Consider the following 23,368-nt stretch of genomic DNA (forward strand, 5'->3'; position numbering starts at 1 on the left):
ACGTTAAATGTTTATTAGATAGTGTACAGTAGGTGTAGGGCATGTCAGCACTTAACCATGTTTGTAGATTTTAGCCATCAAGTACTAGCCAATTAGTCAGGCTAAATCGTTTCTGGTCACCATTGTATAATCTCACAGACATTAGTTGTGACACTGAGCTGGAGTCGGTGGGGCATGACTAAAATTATTTTAATCAGTCCTACATAAAAAAAAAAGGCTATCTTGCTTTGATAAAACAAAAATTAACCAAACAAAATCAAACACTACCTATTTTTTGGATATTGTAATTTTGTCATTAAACAAATTAAAACTGTGGACTGTAATAATTGTCTCATCATATCAGTCATTCAGGATTTCAATTTTGTAAATCGCCTCACCTTGTTGATATTATCTGGAAGACTTTTAATCTTAGTGAGTTTTCATTTTGAAATCACATTTCCTTTTTAAATTAGGAGCTGAACGCAATTATACAAGTAAAGAGACAAGTTGAATGAGATCTCAAAACAGGGAACAATTTATTTCAAAAACAGAACAAATTCTTGCCAATTATATGACAAATACAGGCAGACAAAACACTCTGTTCCAAATACTTAAAAAAAATGCATCTCCTAATGTTGTGGCAACAGTTTAAAAACCAATTTACAAAAAGCAATCAATATGAAAGCTGAAATCAAATATAAATATTCACAAATACCTTGTCCACCCAGTTAGGCTGAGCTTTATAATTGCATTGCTCTAAGATTCCCCACTATTTCCACAGGTGCAAACAAATGAGGTCTGGGGTCAAATTGATCACTTCTATAAAAATCTGCTTAAGAATAGCTGAGGTGAAATGTGAATGCTTTTAGTTCCACATTTTCGTCCTCTGCAACTATAAAAAGACAATGTCTGAGAAAGGAGCAAGAGCTCACAAACAGCCACCACCACATTATCAGTAAGGTTTTGTTCACAGGTATGTTGTTGCTGTCGTTTTCCATCTGGAGGTGAAGCCCTACAAGGGGGAGGCTGCGTGATGTTTTCATATGAGCTGAACAGAAAACCCTGTGACATTTGTGCAAAATGATCAGTGAGCTCTAGAAGCAGTAAGATTGTAATTTATATGTTGTCAGTGTTGTTCTGTTGCAAGAAAGTGGAGTGTGTCACCCTCTCCTGTTGATGTAAAAACGCTGCAGCTCAAGCCTGAAAAATAAATTAAAAGAAGATTTGAAGCCACCATCATCACTTTAAATTCTTTGATGAGATAATCTGAAACTTGAAAGGATGAGCACACATATCCATCTTCAGACTGAAACAGTGATGGTGGTTGGTGGGATTACAATGTTGAAAGTGTTACACAATACCAGAGTTGTTTATTGCTAAACACAGTAAACAGGTAGGTTTGCCCTTCATATCTCCATTACAATTCAGTTTGGCGTCTTACCTCAGGTTTTATTTGGGAATCCCAGCGACAACCTCAGACTCGATGCCACAGTGATTTGATCCACGGAGGATTTTAAAGAAACCTGGTGACGGCAGGCAGGAGAGTCGGTCAAATTCAGTATCAAACACCAACGTTTTTAATGTTTATCATAAACGAATTGTTTGAGCACTGTACCACAAATTGTCTACTTTTGTGTGACTTGAAGGTCACATAAATTAAATATACAGCTTTGCTTACCATTATCACCCCAGTCAGTATTCCAGGAGTTGGCACAGAGCCAGTAAGGGATGCCGTCCTCCACGCCCCAGCCCATGACCTTGATGGCATGTCCGCCAAGAGCAGAGCCCGTAACATGCTGGTAAACACCTGCAGAATAAAAAAAAAAAAGAAAAGAAAAAGGAAAACGCTCATGAATACACAGAGGGAACAGACAAGTGGGAAATGTCACTTTGCAGAGTCACTGAGTGAAACATCGGGTCAGTGTTGACATGTGTCATGCACGTGGTCTTACCAGTCTTATAGAGCAAAAAGTCCTCGTAGACTGTGAACGCTCCTTCTACTGGACCGTTCTTGAAGATCTCTGACTGAATCTCCTTCGCCTCGGACAGCACGCTGTAAGCTGTCTTACCTGCAACACACAGTGAGTTAGCGCTTCCTCAATATGCATGTTCAACATTTCATTTCTCTCTTTAGAAATGACAATTACATGCGATAATGCAAGGAGCCGAGGGACTCTAGAAATAAACTACCATAGTGCTTGTCGCCTGTGTAGCTTGGCGTGTACCCAGACTCGCACGAATGTACACACTGAGGTGTGTCGCCACCCTCTCCAGTGCAGGGAGGCCTGCTGCCGTTCACATGGTGCTCACAGGGGGCGATGGTGTAGGGCCGGCAACCTGACCACATGAAGACATCGACTCAGTGACACATACACACAATTGTCTGACGATCTTCTTGTGAGAATCCTAACAATGTCAATTACGACCCAGACAGAAACTCACCAATATGGGAGGCATAAAGGCCTCCGGAGACAAGGCCCTGATTGGTCCAGAAGTCCCAGGCCGCTGCAGGGTACCCACCATTGCATCTAAAACCCCAAACAAAAAAAGACAATACTTAGCTTAAGCACTCTGAGTATTCAACTTCAAACATTTAGACCACACAGTACAGAAAAGTGACGACTCAACCTTTTCTACCAGGTCTAAAATAAAACATTCACACAAAAACACGTTGACTTTTTTGACTTTGCAATATGAAACCTTGTATAACTTATTGGTCAGTGATAATAACAGTTTAATCCACCAAAGTCAACAAAACCAGTGTGCCTTTTGATTGTGTGAAGACCCTGAAAGACCCGACGAGAGCTATTAACCACTTACTAACCACTCCACCATTGTAGCACAATACTGAATTCAAAATTCAATGTGCTAAACAAACTTGACCTTATGTGGGCCAGTCTGCTTCGTTCTGCTCGCTACAGACTGCTCAAGTGTATCTTTGTACCTCATCACACTTCTCTTCCACATTATAATTTCCAAGTCATTTGAAATTTTGCTTGGCATGCTTAGCGACTGGGTTATCTTCCACATATCGTATGTCACGGTAAAAACAAATTCAGAAATGCTCTGCCTCTCACCCCATGCCACAGTCGTCACAGCAGGTCAGCAGATCCTCAGCAGAGATCTCCACATTGACCTTAGCATTACTGTGGATACACGTACGGTCAGACATGGCCTCTGTGGCACCAAAAGCCTGAAGGAAACAAGCGAGACAGAAGTAAGATGAAAATAAGATACGAGCGACACGGCCACCAGTCAGAGGTTTTTTTTATTGCTACTAAAGAAGCTGAATTGAGGGAATCTCAGACTGTATCGACTGCAGAGCCCTTGATGTCACATGTGTTCATGAGGTGGGAGCAGCAGCTCGTTCTCACCCAGCAGGATCCACAGGAGCCCTGATCCCTGATCTCCTTCAGCGTGGGGCAGTTGGGCCACTGCTCTCTGGAGTCAAATTCATCAGGGAGCTTAATGTCTCCGGCATATTGAACCCTGAGGAGGAAAACTGGCGTTACTGTGTGTTACTGTATACTCTGATCTAGTTGTGTCTCTTAAAAGTTAGTCAATATTTTGCTCAGTGACACTGAGATCAGTGTCAAATTCACCCAGAGCACCAACAACCTGAGGACAAGAAGAAAAGAACAACCTCTCATGCAAGCATGCAGGTAAAACACAGAACTGATGTAAATAATGTTACACTTCACAACTATCAGGCAAATAATGGTTGAAACTCACATGAGAGGCAGTTTAGGTCCCTTCAGCCATGTCCCGCAGAGTTTTTTGACATAGCTATAGTCGACGTTTTGGAAGTTGTGACCAGCCTGCAAGACAAAGCCAACATCTGGTCTGAGTAACTGACTTTACTGGCTGACACAAATCTGTGAGGAACTAAAAACCTACCCTCCAGGTTGTATTCATCTTGTTGATGTGGTTGACCATCTCGCTGGACAGAGGTTGGAGGTGAGGTCTGGCCAGGCTCAACGACAGGCTGGCAGCCAATACCAGGAGGGCCGCACGCCACATTTTGCCTAGGAGATAGAAAATGATCTCTTATCCACACTGTGTGTAGAGAGTTTCTGAATCACTGAACCCGCACACAAGTTAGCTGAACTTGTTTCTAACAAATACTGATTAAGTCACCACCACCCCCAGTGTTTTTGGTTTGTTTCTAACTGCAAAGAAAGATGACATACAGAAACATACTGGAATCAAAAACAAAAACAAAAATCTTTTTTGTCTTAAAAATAGATTTCCATAAAAAAATATAGTTGAACTTTGTTATATTAATGATAAATTAAATTATGAACTGGAGCTTTATGATACCAGAAGCGGCCCCGTCGCAAACACAATGGTTCACCCAGGGAGCCTGTCCACAAAACATGGCCGACAGGCCACATCAGCATGAACCTGAACAGTTTGTGAAAACTCTCAAGACTTCAAGCATGACATGAAGCTGAACCATTGCAATGCTGCACTTGAGAACATGTTAAATTTCTACTTTAGACACACTCGTCAGGGAACCAGACCAGTACAAAGAACAAAACTCTCCCAGATGATCAGAGAGTGTCACGCTGGCCAGAGCTAGAAGTGGGACAAACATATACAGAGTCAGTCAAGGGTTCAGGCTGCATCAGCACACGCTGAGTCAACTGACCGACAGGTACATGCACAAACTGCAAAACAAGGGAATGCCATGTTCAGAACATACAGGCTGTTGTTTTTGAAAAATAATGTAAATGTCAGGTGAGTTGTAGAAAGAAATGATCATCCATGAAGCAAATGTAAAAACACTGCGGTGTTTCACAAATGGCTCCAGTCGAAGTGAATTTGTTGGGGATGGGTGAGATCCATTAGAGATCAGAATACAATCTCTGAAACAGAAGCAGAAGAGAGTGCGCTTAGAATAAAAAAAGAACTAAAATCAATACTAATGCAGACATCGAGCCCTGGGCCTCTGGTGGGGTGAGCTGGCAACGCCCTCAGATAAAAACACCAAAGAGGATTAGTGGCAATTTGGATGGTTCCTTTAACAAAAAAAAATTAAATTAAAAAACTGGGGTCACCACAGCAAGTCATTGTGTCTTATACAATAGAGGTGTCTCAGTTATACATTCAATGCCCTTCCTGCTATAGAGGGGTAAAATCCAAGTCCCCGACACAAGCCACACTGACTCTGGTTTTTGGGCACCTGTTCAGGCATGTCCCAGTCTGACACACAGAACATCGGACTTCTTCAGAAACCAGTTTCATGTCACATGAGTGAGTCTGATTGATCAATGTCAGCAAAAAGTACAAAGGGGAAGTAATAACTAAATAAAAAATCCCCTTACAGAACAACGCGTATGTGCACTCAATTCTCACTTCATATCATTTTCCATCATAGAATCAGCTGCACTTCCACTCACTGCAGTGTAAACCCTATTTTAGAGTGACCTCAGCTGTGTTTTTCCACTAGAAAGATTACAGGATGTGTTGGGTGTTCAGTCACCTTCAGATGTTACACATGGACTCTAAATATATGGCTACTTTGGTCGTGACCAGTCAATTTCTGCACAACCTGTTCAGTCTGCAAAAAAAACAAAAAAAAACAACAAAAAACAGTTTTCATCTTCTTTCTTTCTTTTTTCTTCCAATTTTCACATGACACAACAGTTTCCATGCAAACCAGTTTCTATCACGTCAAGTGCTCTCAGCATTGTCACCACAATCTGACTCATCAGGCCAAAATCTTTGCTGTCCTCCATAGTCCCCGAGTTAAAAAGTCTCCACTTTCAGGTTGATGACAATTTGTTCAATAACAGTGTCGTGAAATGTTTTCCGTTTATGGGACATGCAAGATGTAGTGCTGCCAAAGCAATGAGTCAGCACCAGCCCCACAGAACCAAGTCCTTCACTTCCTCAAATGAGCAAAGCCACTGATTGTTAAATAAATCATGCCGTGCTGAGGTGAGTTCAGCTGAAGCAGACCTTTGCTACAATTCTTATCTGCCTCTGTTGTGAACATATCGACTTATCACACATATCAATGCTCTACTTTTCTTTTGGCCAACCCAAACCTTCATTCCTTCACATATATGAACACAGTCAGGCAGATCAACTTGGACTGAAGTGAGGCTGCTTTGTTCCCTCTTGGTCTCCTGAGAGATAACATGTATTTCCTCATTTCTCTGCATGAGGCTGATGGGAGGGTTGAAGGTGTGTTGATGGTCTTAAAATCATTAAACACATCAACTGAACATTCAAACAGGCTGAGCTGTAAATTAAGTTGTATTTTCTTCCTTGGTGGAATTACATGTGTACAACATAGTCGCAACCTCGTTCTTAAAGCAGAAGCTGGAATCTTTACATGAACAAGTTTCACTTTCTATTTCTTTGGCAAACATCAGTTTTATGTTCCCGAGGCAGTGAAGCTTCAGAATTGCAGTTATTTTCTAAAAGTGATTGATTATCAGGACAGAGAGAGAGAGAGAGAGAGAGAGAGAGAGAGAGAGAGAGAGAGAGAGAGAGAGAGAGAGAGGTGTTTACATATTTCACCTTTGAGCCTAAAAATGGGTCAGCCGGTCAAAACAACAACAAACTATGCAAATCAGATAATCTGACTGCTGTTCGGAACACCTTGTTTTCTCATGTAATCTAAATATAACACAGCCCTCAGTTCAATTTACAGTCAGGACAGAATGTTACAAGAATTAGCTGCTAATTCTCCGTTAAAAAAAAAGATCATAAATCTTTAAATAACGATCCCAGACATGTACCTGCTGTCGGGTAGTGATCTGTCGGGTGTACCGGGTGTGCTGATCGGCTGTTGGTCCCCGCAGAGCCCTTCAGTGTGAGAGCACAGAGCAGCGGCGCTCTCCTTTATGATCTCCGAAGCACGTGAACGGGTCACATGAACGCGGCTCATGTGACCAAACCGCCACCGTCTAAACTCCTCCAGCTCACACTGACCTGAGTGAGCCTCCTCTTCCTCATGGACAGTGATCATCGACCACACACAAAGTTATTCATTATTAGTTATGAATTTAATACACGATATCACATGCTTAATAGTGAAAGTTTGAAACAGCGTGACACGGTTGATCTGCAGTACTTACTCATAGCCGCGAGATGGCGGTAAAGCTGGTTGGTTTTCATTATTTAGAAACCCTGCACTTTTTACTATATTTTGAAATCAAACTTAACCATAACATGATCCGATATATGATACTGATTATTAAATACACAATTTCATCTATCATACAGTATCTCTCGTCCCGAAACTGTGAATTTCGGGACAATTTCAGACCTTTTAAACATTTAATGTAACTGTTATTACAATACAATACAATACAATACAATACAATACAATACAATACAATACAATACAATAAGATATCAATAGTTTACTGGCATTGTACAAGTACAACAAAATAAATAATTCTGTGTATGTATATAACATTTTGTGATATGTTTTATGATATTTGAAATCAGTATTTTGTATTTCAAAAAACCTAAAATTATATAGATAATAAAGAAGAAAATGGTTAAATTATTTCTGTTTATTTGTAGTAACACTGAAATATATGAAAGTTTCACTGTTAAATATAATATTTAACAGTGATATATATATAATTAAATTATGTGTAAAATAAACTTCTCCATAGTATTCTGATTTAGAGATTCTCCTCTAGAAGTCGGGGACAGAGAAGAAGAAAAAAATGTCCTCTATCAAAACGTCTTGGGTACCTTGATGTTGTAAAAACACTTACACCACATATTTGTTTGTATTTTCATGCTTTTTTTTGGCTCCCAAAAGTCTGCAACTTACATAACTCATCCTCATGATTGCTCATCAAAATATTACTGTCTTAAATGAATTTTGCTTATGTCGCTCGCACTCACTTCTGAAAAAAAATCGCCAACATCTTTAGCTCCTGTCTGAGGTAAATTTCTTGTTCTTCTAATTCTTACGTGTATTTAAAGGCAGTAATAATAATAATATAATAAAATGAAAAAAATGGAATTGGAGAAATACCATTATTTACTGCCACATTAGCGACACATGCAGAGGAGTCAGATAGTGTGGTGTTTGATAGACAGATGTCTTTTGGGAAGGTAATTTCATAAATAATATTTTTCTTTTTATATTCATGGAAACCTTATTTAAAATGGCTGACACATCTTGACAGTAAAGTTTACAGTATGTTAATGCTGAGTCATTCTAACAAACTTGTTGCATCTTGTGATTTGTCACTAAAAGTGATACTTCTGCTGTTTCCCTGCTTTCACCAAGCAGCGAAAATATTCTGATTGTCTCATTGCTTTCTCTTCCTTCCACCCGTCTGTCATCTGACTTTTGAAATGATGAGATGGGGGAAATACTATGCCTATCCAACCACATTAGTCATTTCCATAACATCAAATCCTCTTTGAAAAGAGTCAAACACTTTCACAAAGATCACACTTTTCATTTATACACACATAATAAATACACAACAGACAATGTTCCACTGTCACAATGTTTTCTGTATATGTTTGGCAAGCCCCGAGACCCTGCACAGGATTTAGAAGATGGCTGGAAGGTTTCTATATGTATGTGCAGCATTATTATGGTAAACAAAGCTTTGGTAAAAATGAATAATTGAGAGCTGGTATCAACTGTATAAAACGAATTTCTCTTTTTACTGTCATGATTAAAGAAGATTCCCAAGTGCAATGAGAACACCAAAGGTCTTCCCCAGAGGTTTGTTTTATTGAATGTATGCAAAGGATGCCCCTGTCATCACTTAGTATTTGAGCTTATTTTACACTCTACGATAATATTGATATTCTAATATTGAGTGAATGTTAACTTTCTTTTGCCCAGAGGATATGGTGGGAGGGTCTCACAGGAAGGGGCTAACTCTTCTTTAATTCCCACTTGAGGCAAGATCACAATTCAGCAGAATCCTTCACTGCAAGAGGTTCTCCAAGGAGTTATGGTGACGTGACAATGACATGATGTATTGAGAGTGTGTTTCTTAATATTGGTGGTGCAGAGACAATGCAAACCACTACAAACAAAATACATCGATCATCATGATCAGGATCATTTCTTATTTATGATCAGATCTTGGTGTTCTGAGTAATTTTACACTGATCCTTATATTGCTGAATTGTAATGTTTAATTTATAATGAAGTAACGACAGCAGAGATGTCAAACAAATAGCCCATGGGTCAAAACAGGCCTGTCAGGGATCTCAACCGGGTCCATGGAATGATTTTCCATAGTTTCTATTGACACTGTTTCCTCACACAGTCCAAAAACAGGATTTGGGGGTTATTTAGTGACTCTAAATTGCAAGGAGGTATTAACCTGTGCATGATTGTCTGTCTCTCTGTTAGACCTGTCTGTAATGCTGTACAGTGTGCAGAGCAGTGTGAAGAATTGAGGTTAAACCCCTAAATCTCAAACAGAGCCTGCCCTGTGAAATGTAAAGAATGTTTGCACTAATTTTACAATGTGATTGTTGCTGCTAAAAATTGTGATGCTGGTTCATTGACATTCTAAAGTTATAGAGCTTGGTTAATGCACCAGATATCTACTGCCTGTATAGCTTATATTAATGGTTTAACGTCCATTCACTTCCATCCATTCATCAAACTTTAGCTGGATAAAGTTTGAACTTACATTGGATGAGAGGCAGGGTACACTCTACACAGGTCACCAGCCGTCACAACACAAAACATTCATTCACACCTGCAGTCACCGTTTGAAATACCAATTTCTATCATTTGCATGTCTTTAGACTGTGGGCAGAAACTGCAGTACCTGGAACCCATGTTCGAGGAAAATATGCAGATTCCACAAAGTTTTGGAAGTTGTGACCAGCCTGCAAGACAAAGCCAACATCTGGTCTGAGTAACTGACTTTACTGGCTGACACAAATCTGTGAGGAACTAAAAACCTACCCTCCAGGTTGTATTCATCTTGTTGATGTGGTTGACCATCTCGCTGGACAGAGGTTGGAGGTGAGGTCTGGCCAGGCTCAACGACAGGCTGGCAGCCAATACCAGGAGGGCCGCACGCCACATTTTGCCTAGGAGATAGAAAATGATCTCAAAACGTCTTGGGTACCTTGATGTTGTAAAAACACTTACACCACATATTTGTTTGTATTTTCATGCTTTTTTTTGGCTCCCAAAAGTCTGCAACTTACATAACTCATCCTCATGATTGCTCATCAAAATATTACTGTCTTAAATGAATTTTGCTTATGTCGCTCGCACTCACTTCTGAAAAAAAATCGCCAACATCTTTAGCTCCTGTCTGAGGTAAATTTCTTGTTCTTCTAATTCTTACGTGTATTTAAAGGCAGTAATAATAATAATATAATAAAATGAAAAAAATGGAATTGGAGAAATACCATTATTTACTGCCACATTAGCGACACATGCAGAGGAGTCAGATAGTGTGGTGTTTGATAGACAGATGTCTTTTGGGAAGGTAATTTCATAAATAATATTTTTCTTTTTATATTCATGGAAACCTTATTTAAAATGGCTGACACATCTTGACAGTAAAGTTTACAGTATGTTAATGCTGAGTCATTCTAACAAACTTGTTGCATCTTGTGATTTGTCACTAAAAGTGATACTTCTGCTGTTTCCCTGCTTTCACCAAGCAGCGAAAATATTCTGATTGTCTCATTGCTTTCTCTTCCTTCCACCCGTCTGTCATCTGACTTTTGAAATGATGAGATGGGGGAAATACTATGCCTATCCAACCACATTAGTCATTTCCATAACATCAAATCCTCTTTGAAAAGAGTCAAACACTTTCACAAAGATCACACTTTTCATTTATACACACATAATAAATACACAACAGACAATGTTCCACTGTCACAATGTTTTCTGTATATGTTTGGCAAGCCCCGAGACCCTGCACAGGATTTAGAAGATGGCTGGAAGGTTTCTATATGTATGTGCAGCATTATTATGGTAAACAAAGCTTTGGTAAAAATGAATAATTGAGAGCTGGTATCAACTGTATAAAACGAATTTCTCTTTTTACTGTCATGATTAAAGAAGATTCCCAAGTGCAATGAGAACACCAAAGGTCTTCCCCAGAGGTTTGTTTTATTGAATGTATGCAAAGGATGCCCCTGTCATCACTTAGTATTTGAGCTTATTTTACACTCTACGATAATATTGATATTCTAATATTGAGTGAATGTTAACTTTCTTTTGCCCAGAGGATATGGTGGGAGGGTCTCACAGGAAGGGGCTAACTCTTCTTTAATTCCCACTTGAGGCAAGATCACAATTCAGCAGAATCCTTCACTGCAAGAGGTTCTCCAAGGAGTTATGGTGACGTGACAATGACATGATGTATTGAGAGTGTGTTTCTTAATATTGGTGGTGCAGAGACAATGCAAACCACTACAAACAAAATACATCGATCATCATGATCAGGATCATTTCTTATTTATGATCAGATCTTGGTGTTCTGAGTAATTTTACACTGATCCTTATATTGCTGAATTGTAATGTTTAATTTATAATGAAGTAACGACAGCAGAGATGTCAAACAAATAGCCCATGGGTCAAAACAGGCCTGTCAGGGATCTCAACCGGGTCCATGGAATGATTTTCCATAGTTTCTATTGACACTGTTTCCTCACACAGTCCAAAAACAGGATTTGGGGGTTATTTAGTGACTCTAAATTGCAAGGAGGTATTAACCTGTGCATGATTGTCTGTCTCTCTGTTAGACCTGTCTGTAATGCTGTACAGTGTGCAGAGCAGTGTGAAGAATTGAGGTTAAACCCCTAAATCTCAAACAGAGCCTGCCCTGTGAAATGTAAAGAATGTTTGCACTAATTTTACAATGTGATTGTTGCTGCTAAAAATTGTGATGCTGGTTCATTGACATTCTAAAGTTATAGAGCTTGGTTAATGCACCAGATATCTACTGCCTGTATAGCTTATATTAATGGTTTAACGTCCATTCACTTCCATCCATTCATCAAACTTTAGCTGGATAAAGTTTGAACTTACATTGGATGAGAGGCAGGGTACACTCTACACAGGTCACCAGCCGTCACAACACAAAACATTCATTCACACCTGCAGTCACCGTTTGAAATACCAATTTCTATCATTTGCATGTCTTTAGACTGTGGGCAGAAACTGCAGTACCTGGAACCCATGTTCGAGGAAAATATGCAGATTCCACAAAAAAACACCAAAGAGCCTGGAATTGAACCGGGGGTTATTTTCATTGTGAGAACGTGATAACCTCCATTGTTGTGTGAGTGCATGTGTGAATGGGTAAATGTGTGTGACATTGTAAAGCACGTTTGGAGCTGTGAGATCAGTAGAAAAGTTCTATATAAATGACTCCATTTAGATTTACCATTGAACAACTTCAGCACCATGGTCCACTAGACATCATTGAGTATGAATCTTCCAGGCTTAAAGAATTAAAATACAACAGACCAATGTGCGCTTTGACCATGTTTAATGACTTTATTGTTGTCACATCAATAGCACATGAAATGAGTCAATGCTGCTGCCCACGGCTGCCCTGTGAGAATCCTTGCAGAGATGAGGTGATGTGTGTTGATGAAAAAAGGCTGTCCTGTGGCTACTTGAAGTTACACTCAATGAGCAAAAGAAATTCACATCTGTCAAAAAAGAACTTTAGGCTTTCTAAACAACTCCACACGTGAGACTTCAACACAGAACTCTTGTCTACACGATTCCTAAAGCAACTGTGACAAAATACAAAGAACATTGTAAACAAACAACAAAACGAGTCAAACTAAAGACACAAGTTATTTTTGTCATAAACATCCAGGCACACAGAGCGAAGCATGATGTTCAATTATAAAGCAATATACCGTACATACATGAGACAAGCATGTCTTTCTACAAGGCAAAGCGTTGATTTATGATCAAGCCAAGGCATCGCTACAGTCGAAAGCTTGTGCATACTTTTTTTAGGCCAGTGCACAGAGACATCTTTCGTCTGCTGGCTTATTGCTGTTGTGTACATTCACGCATGTGTGTTTACTACTACAATGTGCATGTGTAGTTAAAGTAAGTGCTTTCTTTTGCTACGGTAAGTAAATCTCTCAGGCTGTCTGTATGAACAACTAACATGCAGTGCTCCTTGGTCAGCAGCATTCAGCAGACAGCTGTGTGTCACTATCAGTCTGACACCGTTTGATGAAGCTGCTCATCTTGAAAGCGTTTTCTCTCTGCACTTTCATCCAGTTCAGTTTATTCTATCAGTGCTGTCCATGTTTTCTCACCTTCTACCAGGTGCAGGACACCCTTTCACCTGCTCAGTATGGAAACGGACTGTGCAGTTACAATTTTACTGATGCTTCTGTTGTTTACACAGTAATACAGTAAATTAATACAATGCAAATGAATATAAAAGAGACAAATTTACATGGAAGACAGAACCTGTGAAATACCACAATCTATAATTGTAATTACACTTCATATATCTGAATAAGGAGTATTTATTTCATATATATAATACTCAGCATAATACTGTTTTGAGCAAAGTTGGGACGAACGTCATCATGTGATTTCTACCTTCATTTTGACATCTCGTGACATTTTTCTCTTCTTCATTCCTACATTAACAAATATCTTTTATAAAGTGACGTTAGGTTGACCAAATAGTGAAATTATGAGTTATTACATTTCCCCAAAAAGATGGGTTGAAAAAATTGGAAATTCATCTTTACTGGTGTAGATGGTTCAACTCGTGGAAAAGTGGGAAAACGACACAAATGTGAACTTGTATAGTGAAAACTATTCAGTGAAGACTTCAATTCCTAACCCTCGTTTTTAGAAGCTCCAATAGTTTTATAATTCAGACTAATGTCTGCAAACAATTCTGTGAATCCTTTCTATTTACAGATTGTAAAGTCACATGTGCAATACGAAAACAAGGCATGACACAAGACATAAGATTTTTCAAACAATAAGTGTACGAGTCAGTAAAAAAACATGTCAACATTGAAAGTCATTTCAAAATGGGATGGCTTGGTCAGAAACAAATTCTTTAAGTGAGCTAATTTAACCCGGATGGTGGTTCATGTTTGTTTCCTCTGTATTTAACAGTGAAGCCTTGTTACACCTCACTTTGTCACCAATTACACTTCCCTTCTCTCGCCAGATAAAAACAGAACCAAAACCTGGTTGTCAGAGGAGTCACTTCCTCTCTGCTGTAAACAGACATTAACAATGTTCTGCAGAAATTATTTGTTCTTTTTAGTTCATCTTTAAATGTCCAAAATACTTGGTTTCCAGTTATCATTGGAAAACTTTTGGGGGCCCAATCTTTACCGAGGCATTACAATGAAATGCGAGCGTGGAAATGTATCTAAATCCCGTGAACTTTTTTTCTATTGTTTCTTACGTTTTTTGATTTTAAGATTAGGAAGTTTATTACAGGTTAAAAGCAAGGTCATTAAAATAATCATATGGCCAGATATAATTCAATAAAAAGTCCTAAAAAATGAAATAGGAAGATAAATAACACTGAATGTGTACAATGATATAAACATTGGCGGACACTCCCTTTAATCCTGTATTGCTCAATTTCCTTTAAATTTCCATGTTACCATTAGTGTAGATTGCTAAAAGAAATCATGCAATAACCACTCTGGTGGCTAAAATCTACTGACTCGTGGAAATTATTGTAGACAAAGTAAATGAGCAATAAAGCATAGTATATATATATATATATATTTATACAGTAAAAATTTATACATAATGTTTTTAAACATTTGCTTTAGTCAGTTTGATTGTTTCATAAAAACAAAAATGAACACTTCAGCTGACAGATCACACGGACGTTACACGGTGATCTCTGTTTCCTCATGTGTGACAGTGATGAGTGTAAACTCTGACCGTGTACCGCACTGTACAACGCAGACTGAATGAATGAGGGGTTTCCTGAAAGCTGGACACGATGTTCAGCATCATCAAAAAGTTACGATGGGAAAAAAGAAACTGGCTAAATTATTAATTGCAAGCAACATAACAGCAGTAACTTTGAATGTGTACTTGGGTTTGAAATCACTTACCTTATATATATATATATATTTTTTTTTTTATCACAAATCGCTTTATAACAGACAGGCGCTAAGATTAAAAAAACTCATCACTGGTTAGTGAAATATACAAAATTCTGCACAGCAGCCTTGCAGACAGCATGTTTAAGTATTGTAAACTGGTTATTTTGGTTAATGAAATCCATCTCGTGGCTCAATAACGTTTTAAACTTTAGCCTTAACTGATACAATTGTTAATTGTTTGCACGCATATACTTACAAGTTGCCATAATAATTAATATTTAAAAAAAATAAACTCCCCCATAAATTTTTGCTAAATTATTCTGCCATAGGTTTGCTTTAACATATCTAAAAATCAGGTGTTAACATCTGCCTGGCTGTGTGGACGTGTTCAGATATTGAATCAGCACCTGCAAGATCCTCAATTCTTCAGTCATCTAGATTTAATTTACATGAATACCTAAAAGTGGTGGCCTGGAAGGTAAGTGGACCTGGGATCTGATGTTCACTGGTTCGATTCCCCCATCAGACGGTCATCACTGTGGGCCCCAGGGCACAGCCCCTTGCCTCACCGGCTCCCCGAGCATCATAATGGCAGCATCCTAGTCTCTAGGATGGGTCAAATGTGGAGAACTAAAGCATTTCCCACTGAGATTAATAAAGTAATCTAATATAAAAAATACTTGGCTGTAATGTTTCAACAAATTATTCCTCAACAGTGTGACATACTGAAAAACACAAACAGAAATTGATCTTCCACCTTCCACCATGTCTCCATATGGATTGGCGAAATGCCCTACAGGTATGGCAGGAGTAATCTATTTGAATTTTTAATAGGTATGTAATCTCTAACTGCACAAAAAGGGACAAAACTAAGAATCATTTTTATCTGTAGCCTTTTATGACTCTTAAAAAGCTGAAAAATGAAGGTGAGCCCCTCCCTTCTCACTAAAGTTGCCCCAAGTTAGTAAATGCATGAATCGATGTGTATCCTGAAGAGTTAAACTCAAAAAGATATAATTCCTCATCCTCGTGCACTCAGCCTCCTTACACTGCCCTCTCTCGGCTGTCTGGACTAAACTGGACTATCTGTTTGCGAGCATGGGAGATGACTGGAGTGAGGGGGATAATTGGAGTACCAGGCGTAGACGCCCCTGGAGTTGAAGCAGCAGGAGTCGAGGCACCAGGAGTTGAATCGACAGGAGTTGAAGCAGCGGGTGTTGAAGCACTGGGGGTTCCGCCTGGGGTCGGGCCTGGTGTTGTTCCAGGAGTGGCAGGGATGATAACAACAGGGGATGGACTTTCAGCCCCAGCTCGAGGCTCAAGTCGTGGAGTGGAAGTGATGAAACGGGCCTCCCTGATCCGATAGGGACTTCGGTAGCTGGAGATGGGTGACAGCTCGGAGCCCCAGCCGAGGTAGCTGCCACTGGAGGGAGAATGAGCATCTGCACTGAAATACAGCGTGGTGCTGGACTCCCCAGGGATCGCAGGTTTCTTCTCCGGAGAGCTAATGAGCAGAGGAGAGCGCCGCTCAGGTGACCAGCCGGGTGTCTTGATGTCCAGAGAGCCCACAGAGGACGAGGGCTCGGTCAGGGTGCCAGCGTTGCTGTCGATGTGCTGGAAACTTCCCGCTTGTTGTGGAGACGAGAGTGTTGGTGAGCCGTACACAGCACTCTGGAAGTCCTCGTCACCTGGAGAACATGAAATTACAATGAAACGGTCAAAATGTGGCAGTGCCAGGAAATAAGGAAAATAAAATGTATCGGCTTGAAGCGAGAACTGAGTAACTCTGAATTACACCACTTTAGGTATAGATCACGGTTTAGATTCAAAAATAGATTTTTCTTTATTGGGAAAATGGAACACGGAAAAACTCTGAGTTCAATTTTCATCTGGCCTCTAACCATCTATTACCTAACTTGATGTAAATTTGCAAAATAACCTTTTCCTTCTGACAGCGGAGCACTGGAGTCTTCCTCCGCAGTCTCTTCGAAGATGACTTCCTGCACTGGGATGATCTCTGGAAACCTTCTCATGTCCTGGATCGTCGTGGGCGGAGTTTTTCTAACTGGTCGAGCCACCACGGTGCTGGGAACTGGTTTTGGTGGCTGGACCACCTTCTGCACCTGAGGAAGGGTTAAACAAACTAGTACAGCTGCTTTGTTGAGTTTTTGGATAATTATAATGAATAGAGAGTGATTGTGTAAACGTGTCCATCTAATTTAAAAAAAATAATTGAAAATAATTAGCTCAGGTCGTACCTGTGGAGCCTGGGTGAGCTGAGGTGCAGCTGGTGTCGGAGCTGGTTGAAGAGCAGGTTGCGGGTCTGGTTGGGGAGCCAGTTGTCGATGAACAGGTGGATGCTGACAAAATAGAGCACAAATACGAATCATAATCTCTGAAAAGAAATCTCAAAAGACTTTACAGCCGATATCGGCAACAAACCCGATGCATGTAGGGCTCATCAGGGGAGTGCACTTCTTCAGACAGGCCCATCAGTCCAGCCAGTCCGCCCTCACCGTACGACGACCAGATTTTTGACACTTCACCTGTTTTCAGCGCTAAACGAATCAGCAGCCAGTGATGATGCTTCCAGCCCTCCCATTGGAGAGGAAGGTCCATGAGAGTCCCGCCCCCTGATCAAAATGTCTAGTTATTCAGTATACATTAAAAAAAAAAACACAAAAAACCAGACTGACTGAATCATTGACCGATTGACTGATAGATATGGAATTTCACAGAAAACAGACCTGATAGCATTGCATGGCGATGGAAGGTAGGGGTGACCTTTTCCTCCAGTGAGAGAGTCGATCCATGCTCCATACAGGCTCCACCAATCCCCCTGTGCTGAATGCTCTGAAAGATCTCAAAGGACTTAGGATGGAGGAAACGATAGTACAGAACCAAAGCAATAAGCCCTGAAAAAGAAAAAAGAAAAAATCAAGAAGTGTTTTCTTTTTATAAAAATGACTGTTGAACAATTACAAAGCTTTTCAGATTGTACACAGATTTAAACTTTATGCATCATGTCTTACCAATGAGAAAGCTGCAAAACACTGCAGCAGGGATGCCCACTGTGTGCCAGGACACCATGGTAAACAACCAGGACGAGGCCAGAAGAAGAAGAGCATTCTCTATGAACATGACCTGAGGAAGAAATAAAAAGTGAAGAACATTTATCCATTTCCAAGCATACAACGTACGTCTGCATGTCCTTCATATCTAGCTGACAATAAGGTGGAGCATTATTTATCAAACACCCATCAAAAAAATGTTTGACTAAATAAACACACTGGCATGAATCGATCAGAAACGTATTAATACGCATACCGTGTAAAACCCAGCCATGCGGTATCTCGACTGTCCATACTTCACATTGAGAAAAAGAAAAACATGAATCGCTCCCAAAACAAGGTTGAAGATTCTCCATCGGCTTGTTGAACGAATGATATTGGTTTGCTGAGAGACCATCCAGAAAGTTGCACCCAGCCAGTGCACCCCTGAGACACACATAGGTGAATATTTACCATACAATGTTATAAACACATGTTTCAACCAGACAGGAAACTCCACCAGTAATGTCTATTCTCAAAAGGCATCAAACACTCTGTTTTATATCCCAGACCTGGATTTAGAGATAAAACCTTCCCTCCACACTCACCAATGACTCCAAGGATCCACTGTTTGAAGACGCGTGTAAAAAGCACGAGAACAGCAAATCTAGATCCCAACATACCAACCTGCAAAAAGGAAAAACACCCCAATCACAGAACACACAAACAGATCCCCACCGAAGATGTTTCCCATGCACCTTCACAATGAAGTTGAACAGTAGTACTTATTATATTGATGGCGCTATGTTTAGAGTGTGTGTCACACATATTGGTTGTTGGTAGGTTGTATGAATATGCCCACCCTCCACAGCAGTCGGCAGAGAATGGCAGCAGGGGTCATGTGTAAATGTCCTGGTCTGATGAGGGAGCATCCTCTGGCGTAGAGGACCAAGGCCCAGGCCAGAGATATCAAACACACCACAAAACAAACTGAAGCTGCAGGGAAGAGCAAGAGGAGGGGGCAGGTGGGAAAAGTGGAAGCGACAACCTCAATATAGTGAAATGCAACATACATGCTGTACATCAGGCATGTGACTGGCAGAAAGAAATGGTGGGCACTTTTATCACAATAAAAGCTGGATTAAAACATATAAAGTTGCCAAAGACACACTGGACATGTAATATTTGATTTTCACAGTCAAGTTTTAAAAATCGATCGGAAATAAAAAATAGTTTTCTATATATGCAATCGTACAGCTATGGGCAACTGGTGGCCCACAAGCCATGTATGAATCACAACTATTATTGCAGCCCGTGTGTAAAATCTACAAAAATGGTGATTCAAGGAAGCTATCAGCTGTTATGAAAAATCTACGTGGAATTTAGCAGCTTAATATCAATTGATGGCTGATTCTCACCTACATGAAGCTACTTGATAACCTCCTGTTGATTATTGTTTAACAACACAAACTAGACCCGTTTTGTTTTTACACAGTGTTGCCGTTTTGGGCCGGATCTCAGCTGCACAAACATACTCTGCTCTGTTCAGCCTCTCTTTACCTGGGGATTTGATGCCTATGTCAGTACAGATGAGCACGTAGGTCTTGAGCAGTGTCTGAGGCAGGGTGACCACCAAGGCCTCGAACAGACGCAGGGCAGATACATCAGCCTGCTGCATGATCTCACCGTACACATCCATATCCGGCAGACGCATACACTCCCACAGCCTGGAAGGATCAAAAGCAGACACAAACCGAGAAGTTGTCTCTGATGCATTGTTATACTTGGTATGAACATCACACATTATTAAATATTAACCACGACACCATTATGGGGCCCTGAATAATAACGTAACCAATAGTCTTTTTCCCCTATCCTCACCCTACGAAAGTAACTCTCAGTCAATTTTTTTCACCACTTTTTTAAAAACTATTTTTCTATTTTCAAACCAGTGAAAAGGGAAAAACATAGAGTTAGTAAATCTTATTTACTGGTGCTGAGCCCACCTTTTAAAGATACCCAGGTGTAGTATGTGCGTCCAGGTGAGGGACTTCCGACGGATTCGTCCGTCTGACAGGTACCACAGATAACTGAGCCACTGGGGGCCCCAACCTGAGGAACAAAGGACGGTAGAAACTAATATGAAGCCGTCCAACACTTTTTTTTTGTGCACCCATCATCTTCTGATCTGTTTGTGGTTGTGGTGGTCACCTGGCAGCAGGAACAGTGCAGTGAAGCCGGCCAGATGGGCATAGCAGTAGTTATGACCCACCCAAAGGTAGTAGACGAAGCAGTAGATTACTGCGGAAAGATGGAGACCAGAGGTGTATAAACAGGAATATTTACAGGAAATACATGCTTGCAGGCAAATATGTGAACAGGACGTAACACTGCTGGAAAACTACAATGAAGCTTTTAATGCAAACATACAAAAAGTGTGCATATAGATTAAACTACTCAAGAGAAGTACTAAGCATTTGATATCATAACATGGTCTGAGTATCAGTGTAATATTGCTCACCATGACTCAGCTGTACTTGAAATAGAAAAGAGTAAATACTTAAAGTAGAAGTTTTCCTTTAAAACTGAGTGTTGTGTGAGTAAAATCAACAAATCTATAGGAAATATATATAATTCATTAAACCCATGAAAAACATGGGCTTGGACTCTAAAAACATCAAAACAATAAGTAATAAAATTAGAATATATGTTGGGAAATTTAAGCAGAGCCTGCACCTTTCTGATTATGTCATTATAAGGCAAGTCATTCTCATGGATGAGATGTGTAATAATACAGTTATAATTAACAAGTAAATCTCCTTTGCAATCGAGTGTGCTGCAGCTTTAAACACAGCCTATATGAGACACTGGCAGTGTTGTGTGTCATATGTCCCGCTGTGTTCATATTTCAAGTAATTTGAAGGATTGGTTACCAGAATAAAGACGTTTTAGCATTAAATGTCCATCCTGCATCAGTGACCTCTGTTTTGATCTTCAGTGTATCAGAGGTTTATTGACAACAAGGCTGGTGCTGCCGCCTCTCTCCTCCTCTGCAGCTCTCTGCCTCCCTCCTCCAGCACCTCCACACATGAAATCGGAATCTCTAAAGCTGCCAAACAGACTAGGCCCCATCCCGGGGTACGCCCATCACCCCCTCATCCATTCATGCACCTCCCCAAATAAAAAGAGCGCTGAAATGTGACAACATGGCCCCGCCGTGTTTTACTGCAGGAAACATTTCATAGGTGCAGTTTTATAGGAGACAGAAAACTCATTCATGAGTCAGCAGTTTCACTGGATTTCATAACGCGATGCATAGGATAAAAATAGGAGAGAGGACTGCAGACTGTGGTGTGGCTCTATTATTAATGAAAACACAAAACAAAGCGGTAAAGTGAAGAAAAAATAAAGAAACTTTGTGTTTTGGATTACTGCACATTATAACAGCCATTTGCAAACACTCTGACAGCAGCAGATGAGAACGTCTCATCATCCGGCCGGTGCATCAGTAGCACACCGGTCCAGACACGCCAAGTGCCCCCGTGGCGCGCACACGCACGCAGTCTAATAAATAAAGTCAAATAAGACATAACCTGGACTCGTGCACATCAGTCACACTGTCCCAGAAGAAATGCTCAGTGTGTGTGTGTGTGTGTGTGTGTGTGTGTGTGTGTGTGTGTGTGTGTGTGTGTGTGTGTGTGTGTGTGTGTGTGTGTGTGTGTGTGCGTGTGTGTGTCCCAAGCAGGACTCACGCGCAGTCCTCTCTGCAACGAGGAGAAATGCGGTAAAAGCGAAGACGCAGACTTGGCAGCACGGCATGCACGCGCCCCCGTTGCTCGGGGTGGCCGCGTAGTCCCTCATGTTCCCGGGCAGCGGTGTCCTCAGGCGGTGAGACGATGGCGGCGTGTCCCGGTGTGCAGGCCGGTGCGGATCTGTCTGGTCCCGGTCGGGAGAGACGGTCCAGCTGCTGCAGCCCGCTCTCAGGCTCAGGCTCCCCGTCCCAACGTCACCGCCCGTCCCGTTAAAGCTACAGCAGCCGAGCTGCAGGTAAAAGAAGACCCTGAACGACCTCGCTTAACTTTGTTTTAACATCTAATCACCACTTCATAGACCACATCTTATACTTATTAAGTATTGTCTGGTTCTTTACGAAGCCATCTTAAAGCCAGATCGCACTAAAGTATATAAACTACTAATTATAAACGTAGTTTTAGATCTTAAACATTCAAAATGTTTTATCTTTAATTTAATGTAATTCTGAACGTTCTAGGAGAATAAATAAATGAACATCCACTCCTGGTAAATATTTTCACCCCACTCCCAGTAACATATCACTTCAGTGGTTTTCAAAGTGGGTTTCTGAGAGGGCCCAAGTTCATACTAAAAGAAAAAAGTAGCACCAAAGAAAACTGAATTTCTGAATGAAGTAAGCCTTTATTAGAATTACTATGACTTTCATAATTGTCCCCAAAATATAAGACTATATACTTGGGTGAGAGTCTGTTAAAGTAATTGAACTACTGCTACACAAATTCTATCTCTTGATTATCAGTACTGTACTGGTACTGGTTCTTTTCTTGTATCTAACACTTATTGCTTAACCGGTAAAATGTAAAGAGGTAGAAATAGTGACTTACACATGCTGACATTACAATATTTTTTGGAACCTGTACTGTAGTTTTATGGGTATTCTTTTAAGAAATTGCATCATTAAGAAATAAGAAAAGAACAAAGCATGCTTTATTTGATAACCTTTGGGGAATTACTTACCTACATTTAACCAGTCCTATTCATGTAATGTAAACAAATAGTCCAACATTTAAAATCACAGGTTGTCCCAGAGGTTACCAACGATTACCCACTGTGTAACCTTTGTCTGAAAAGGGTGTTTTTAAACAAAGGTCATTTTTTTAATGTATAAGTAGTTTCAGGAAATTGTATTTCTAACTTTTTTTTTTAAACAACATTACTTTTAATTGTAATGGAGTAAAACTTCAGTTCAGATGTTGCATAGTTTTTTTCCATCTCATTTACTTACCCATTTCAAGCTGTGTGTTGGTCCACATGAATGGGAAAGGATGGACAATGGAGAGACATTTTATGGCCAGCAGGTGGAGAAAAAGTTCCCATAGACCAGTTATAATGGGGGGTGGCACATGTTTTTGTCTACCAATTTGAGTTGATACCAGGGAGCAAAGCCTCTAGTAGTTCTCCATGATCATCTTAGATGCTGCTTGTGCTTCTCTGATCTTTGTCATATACTGTATGTTTTCTCG

General features: G+C 40.3%; 2 protein-coding genes across 2 annotated transcripts; both read right to left on the reverse strand.

Annotated features, from left to right (window-relative positions):
* Positions 1-491: 491 nt before the first annotated feature.
* ctsba (cathepsin Ba) lies at positions 492-6,994 on the reverse strand. The gene is made up of 11 exons (XM_080458924.1): positions 6,732-6,994; positions 3,877-4,004; positions 3,712-3,797; positions 3,354-3,468; positions 3,057-3,172; positions 2,422-2,507; positions 2,170-2,316; positions 1,932-2,048; positions 1,658-1,786; positions 1,421-1,502; positions 492-1,179 (listed from the first exon to the last, which is right to left on the reverse strand). Exons 2-10 carry the CDS (start codon positions 3,997-3,999, stop codon positions 1,429-1,431), a joined length of 993 nt encoding a protein of 330 aa, XP_080315050.1. The 5' UTR covers positions 4,000-4,004; positions 6,732-6,994; the 3' UTR covers positions 492-1,179; positions 1,421-1,428.
* An 8,086-nt stretch (positions 6,995-15,080) lies between these two features.
* On the reverse strand, positions 15,081-22,093 carry xkr5b (XK related 5b). Its single transcript, XM_080490993.1, has 13 exons — positions 21,845-22,093; positions 20,304-20,393; positions 20,099-20,204; positions 19,653-19,819; positions 18,955-19,088; positions 18,701-18,779; positions 18,370-18,539; positions 18,075-18,186; positions 17,790-17,957; positions 17,485-17,675; positions 17,301-17,402; positions 16,982-17,165; positions 15,081-16,730 (listed from the first exon to the last, which is right to left on the reverse strand). Exons 1-13 carry the CDS (start codon positions 21,951-21,953, stop codon positions 16,087-16,089), a joined length of 2,256 nt encoding a protein of 751 aa, XP_080347119.1. The 5' UTR covers positions 21,954-22,093; the 3' UTR covers positions 15,081-16,086.
* Between the last annotated feature and the right edge of the window lie 1,275 nt (positions 22,094-23,368).

This window comes from Lipophrys pholis (genome assembly GCF_963383615.2).
Source record: "Lipophrys pholis genome assembly, chromosome: 2".
NCBI classification, from domain to species: Eukaryota; Metazoa; Chordata; class Actinopteri; order Blenniiformes; family Blenniidae; genus Lipophrys; species Lipophrys pholis.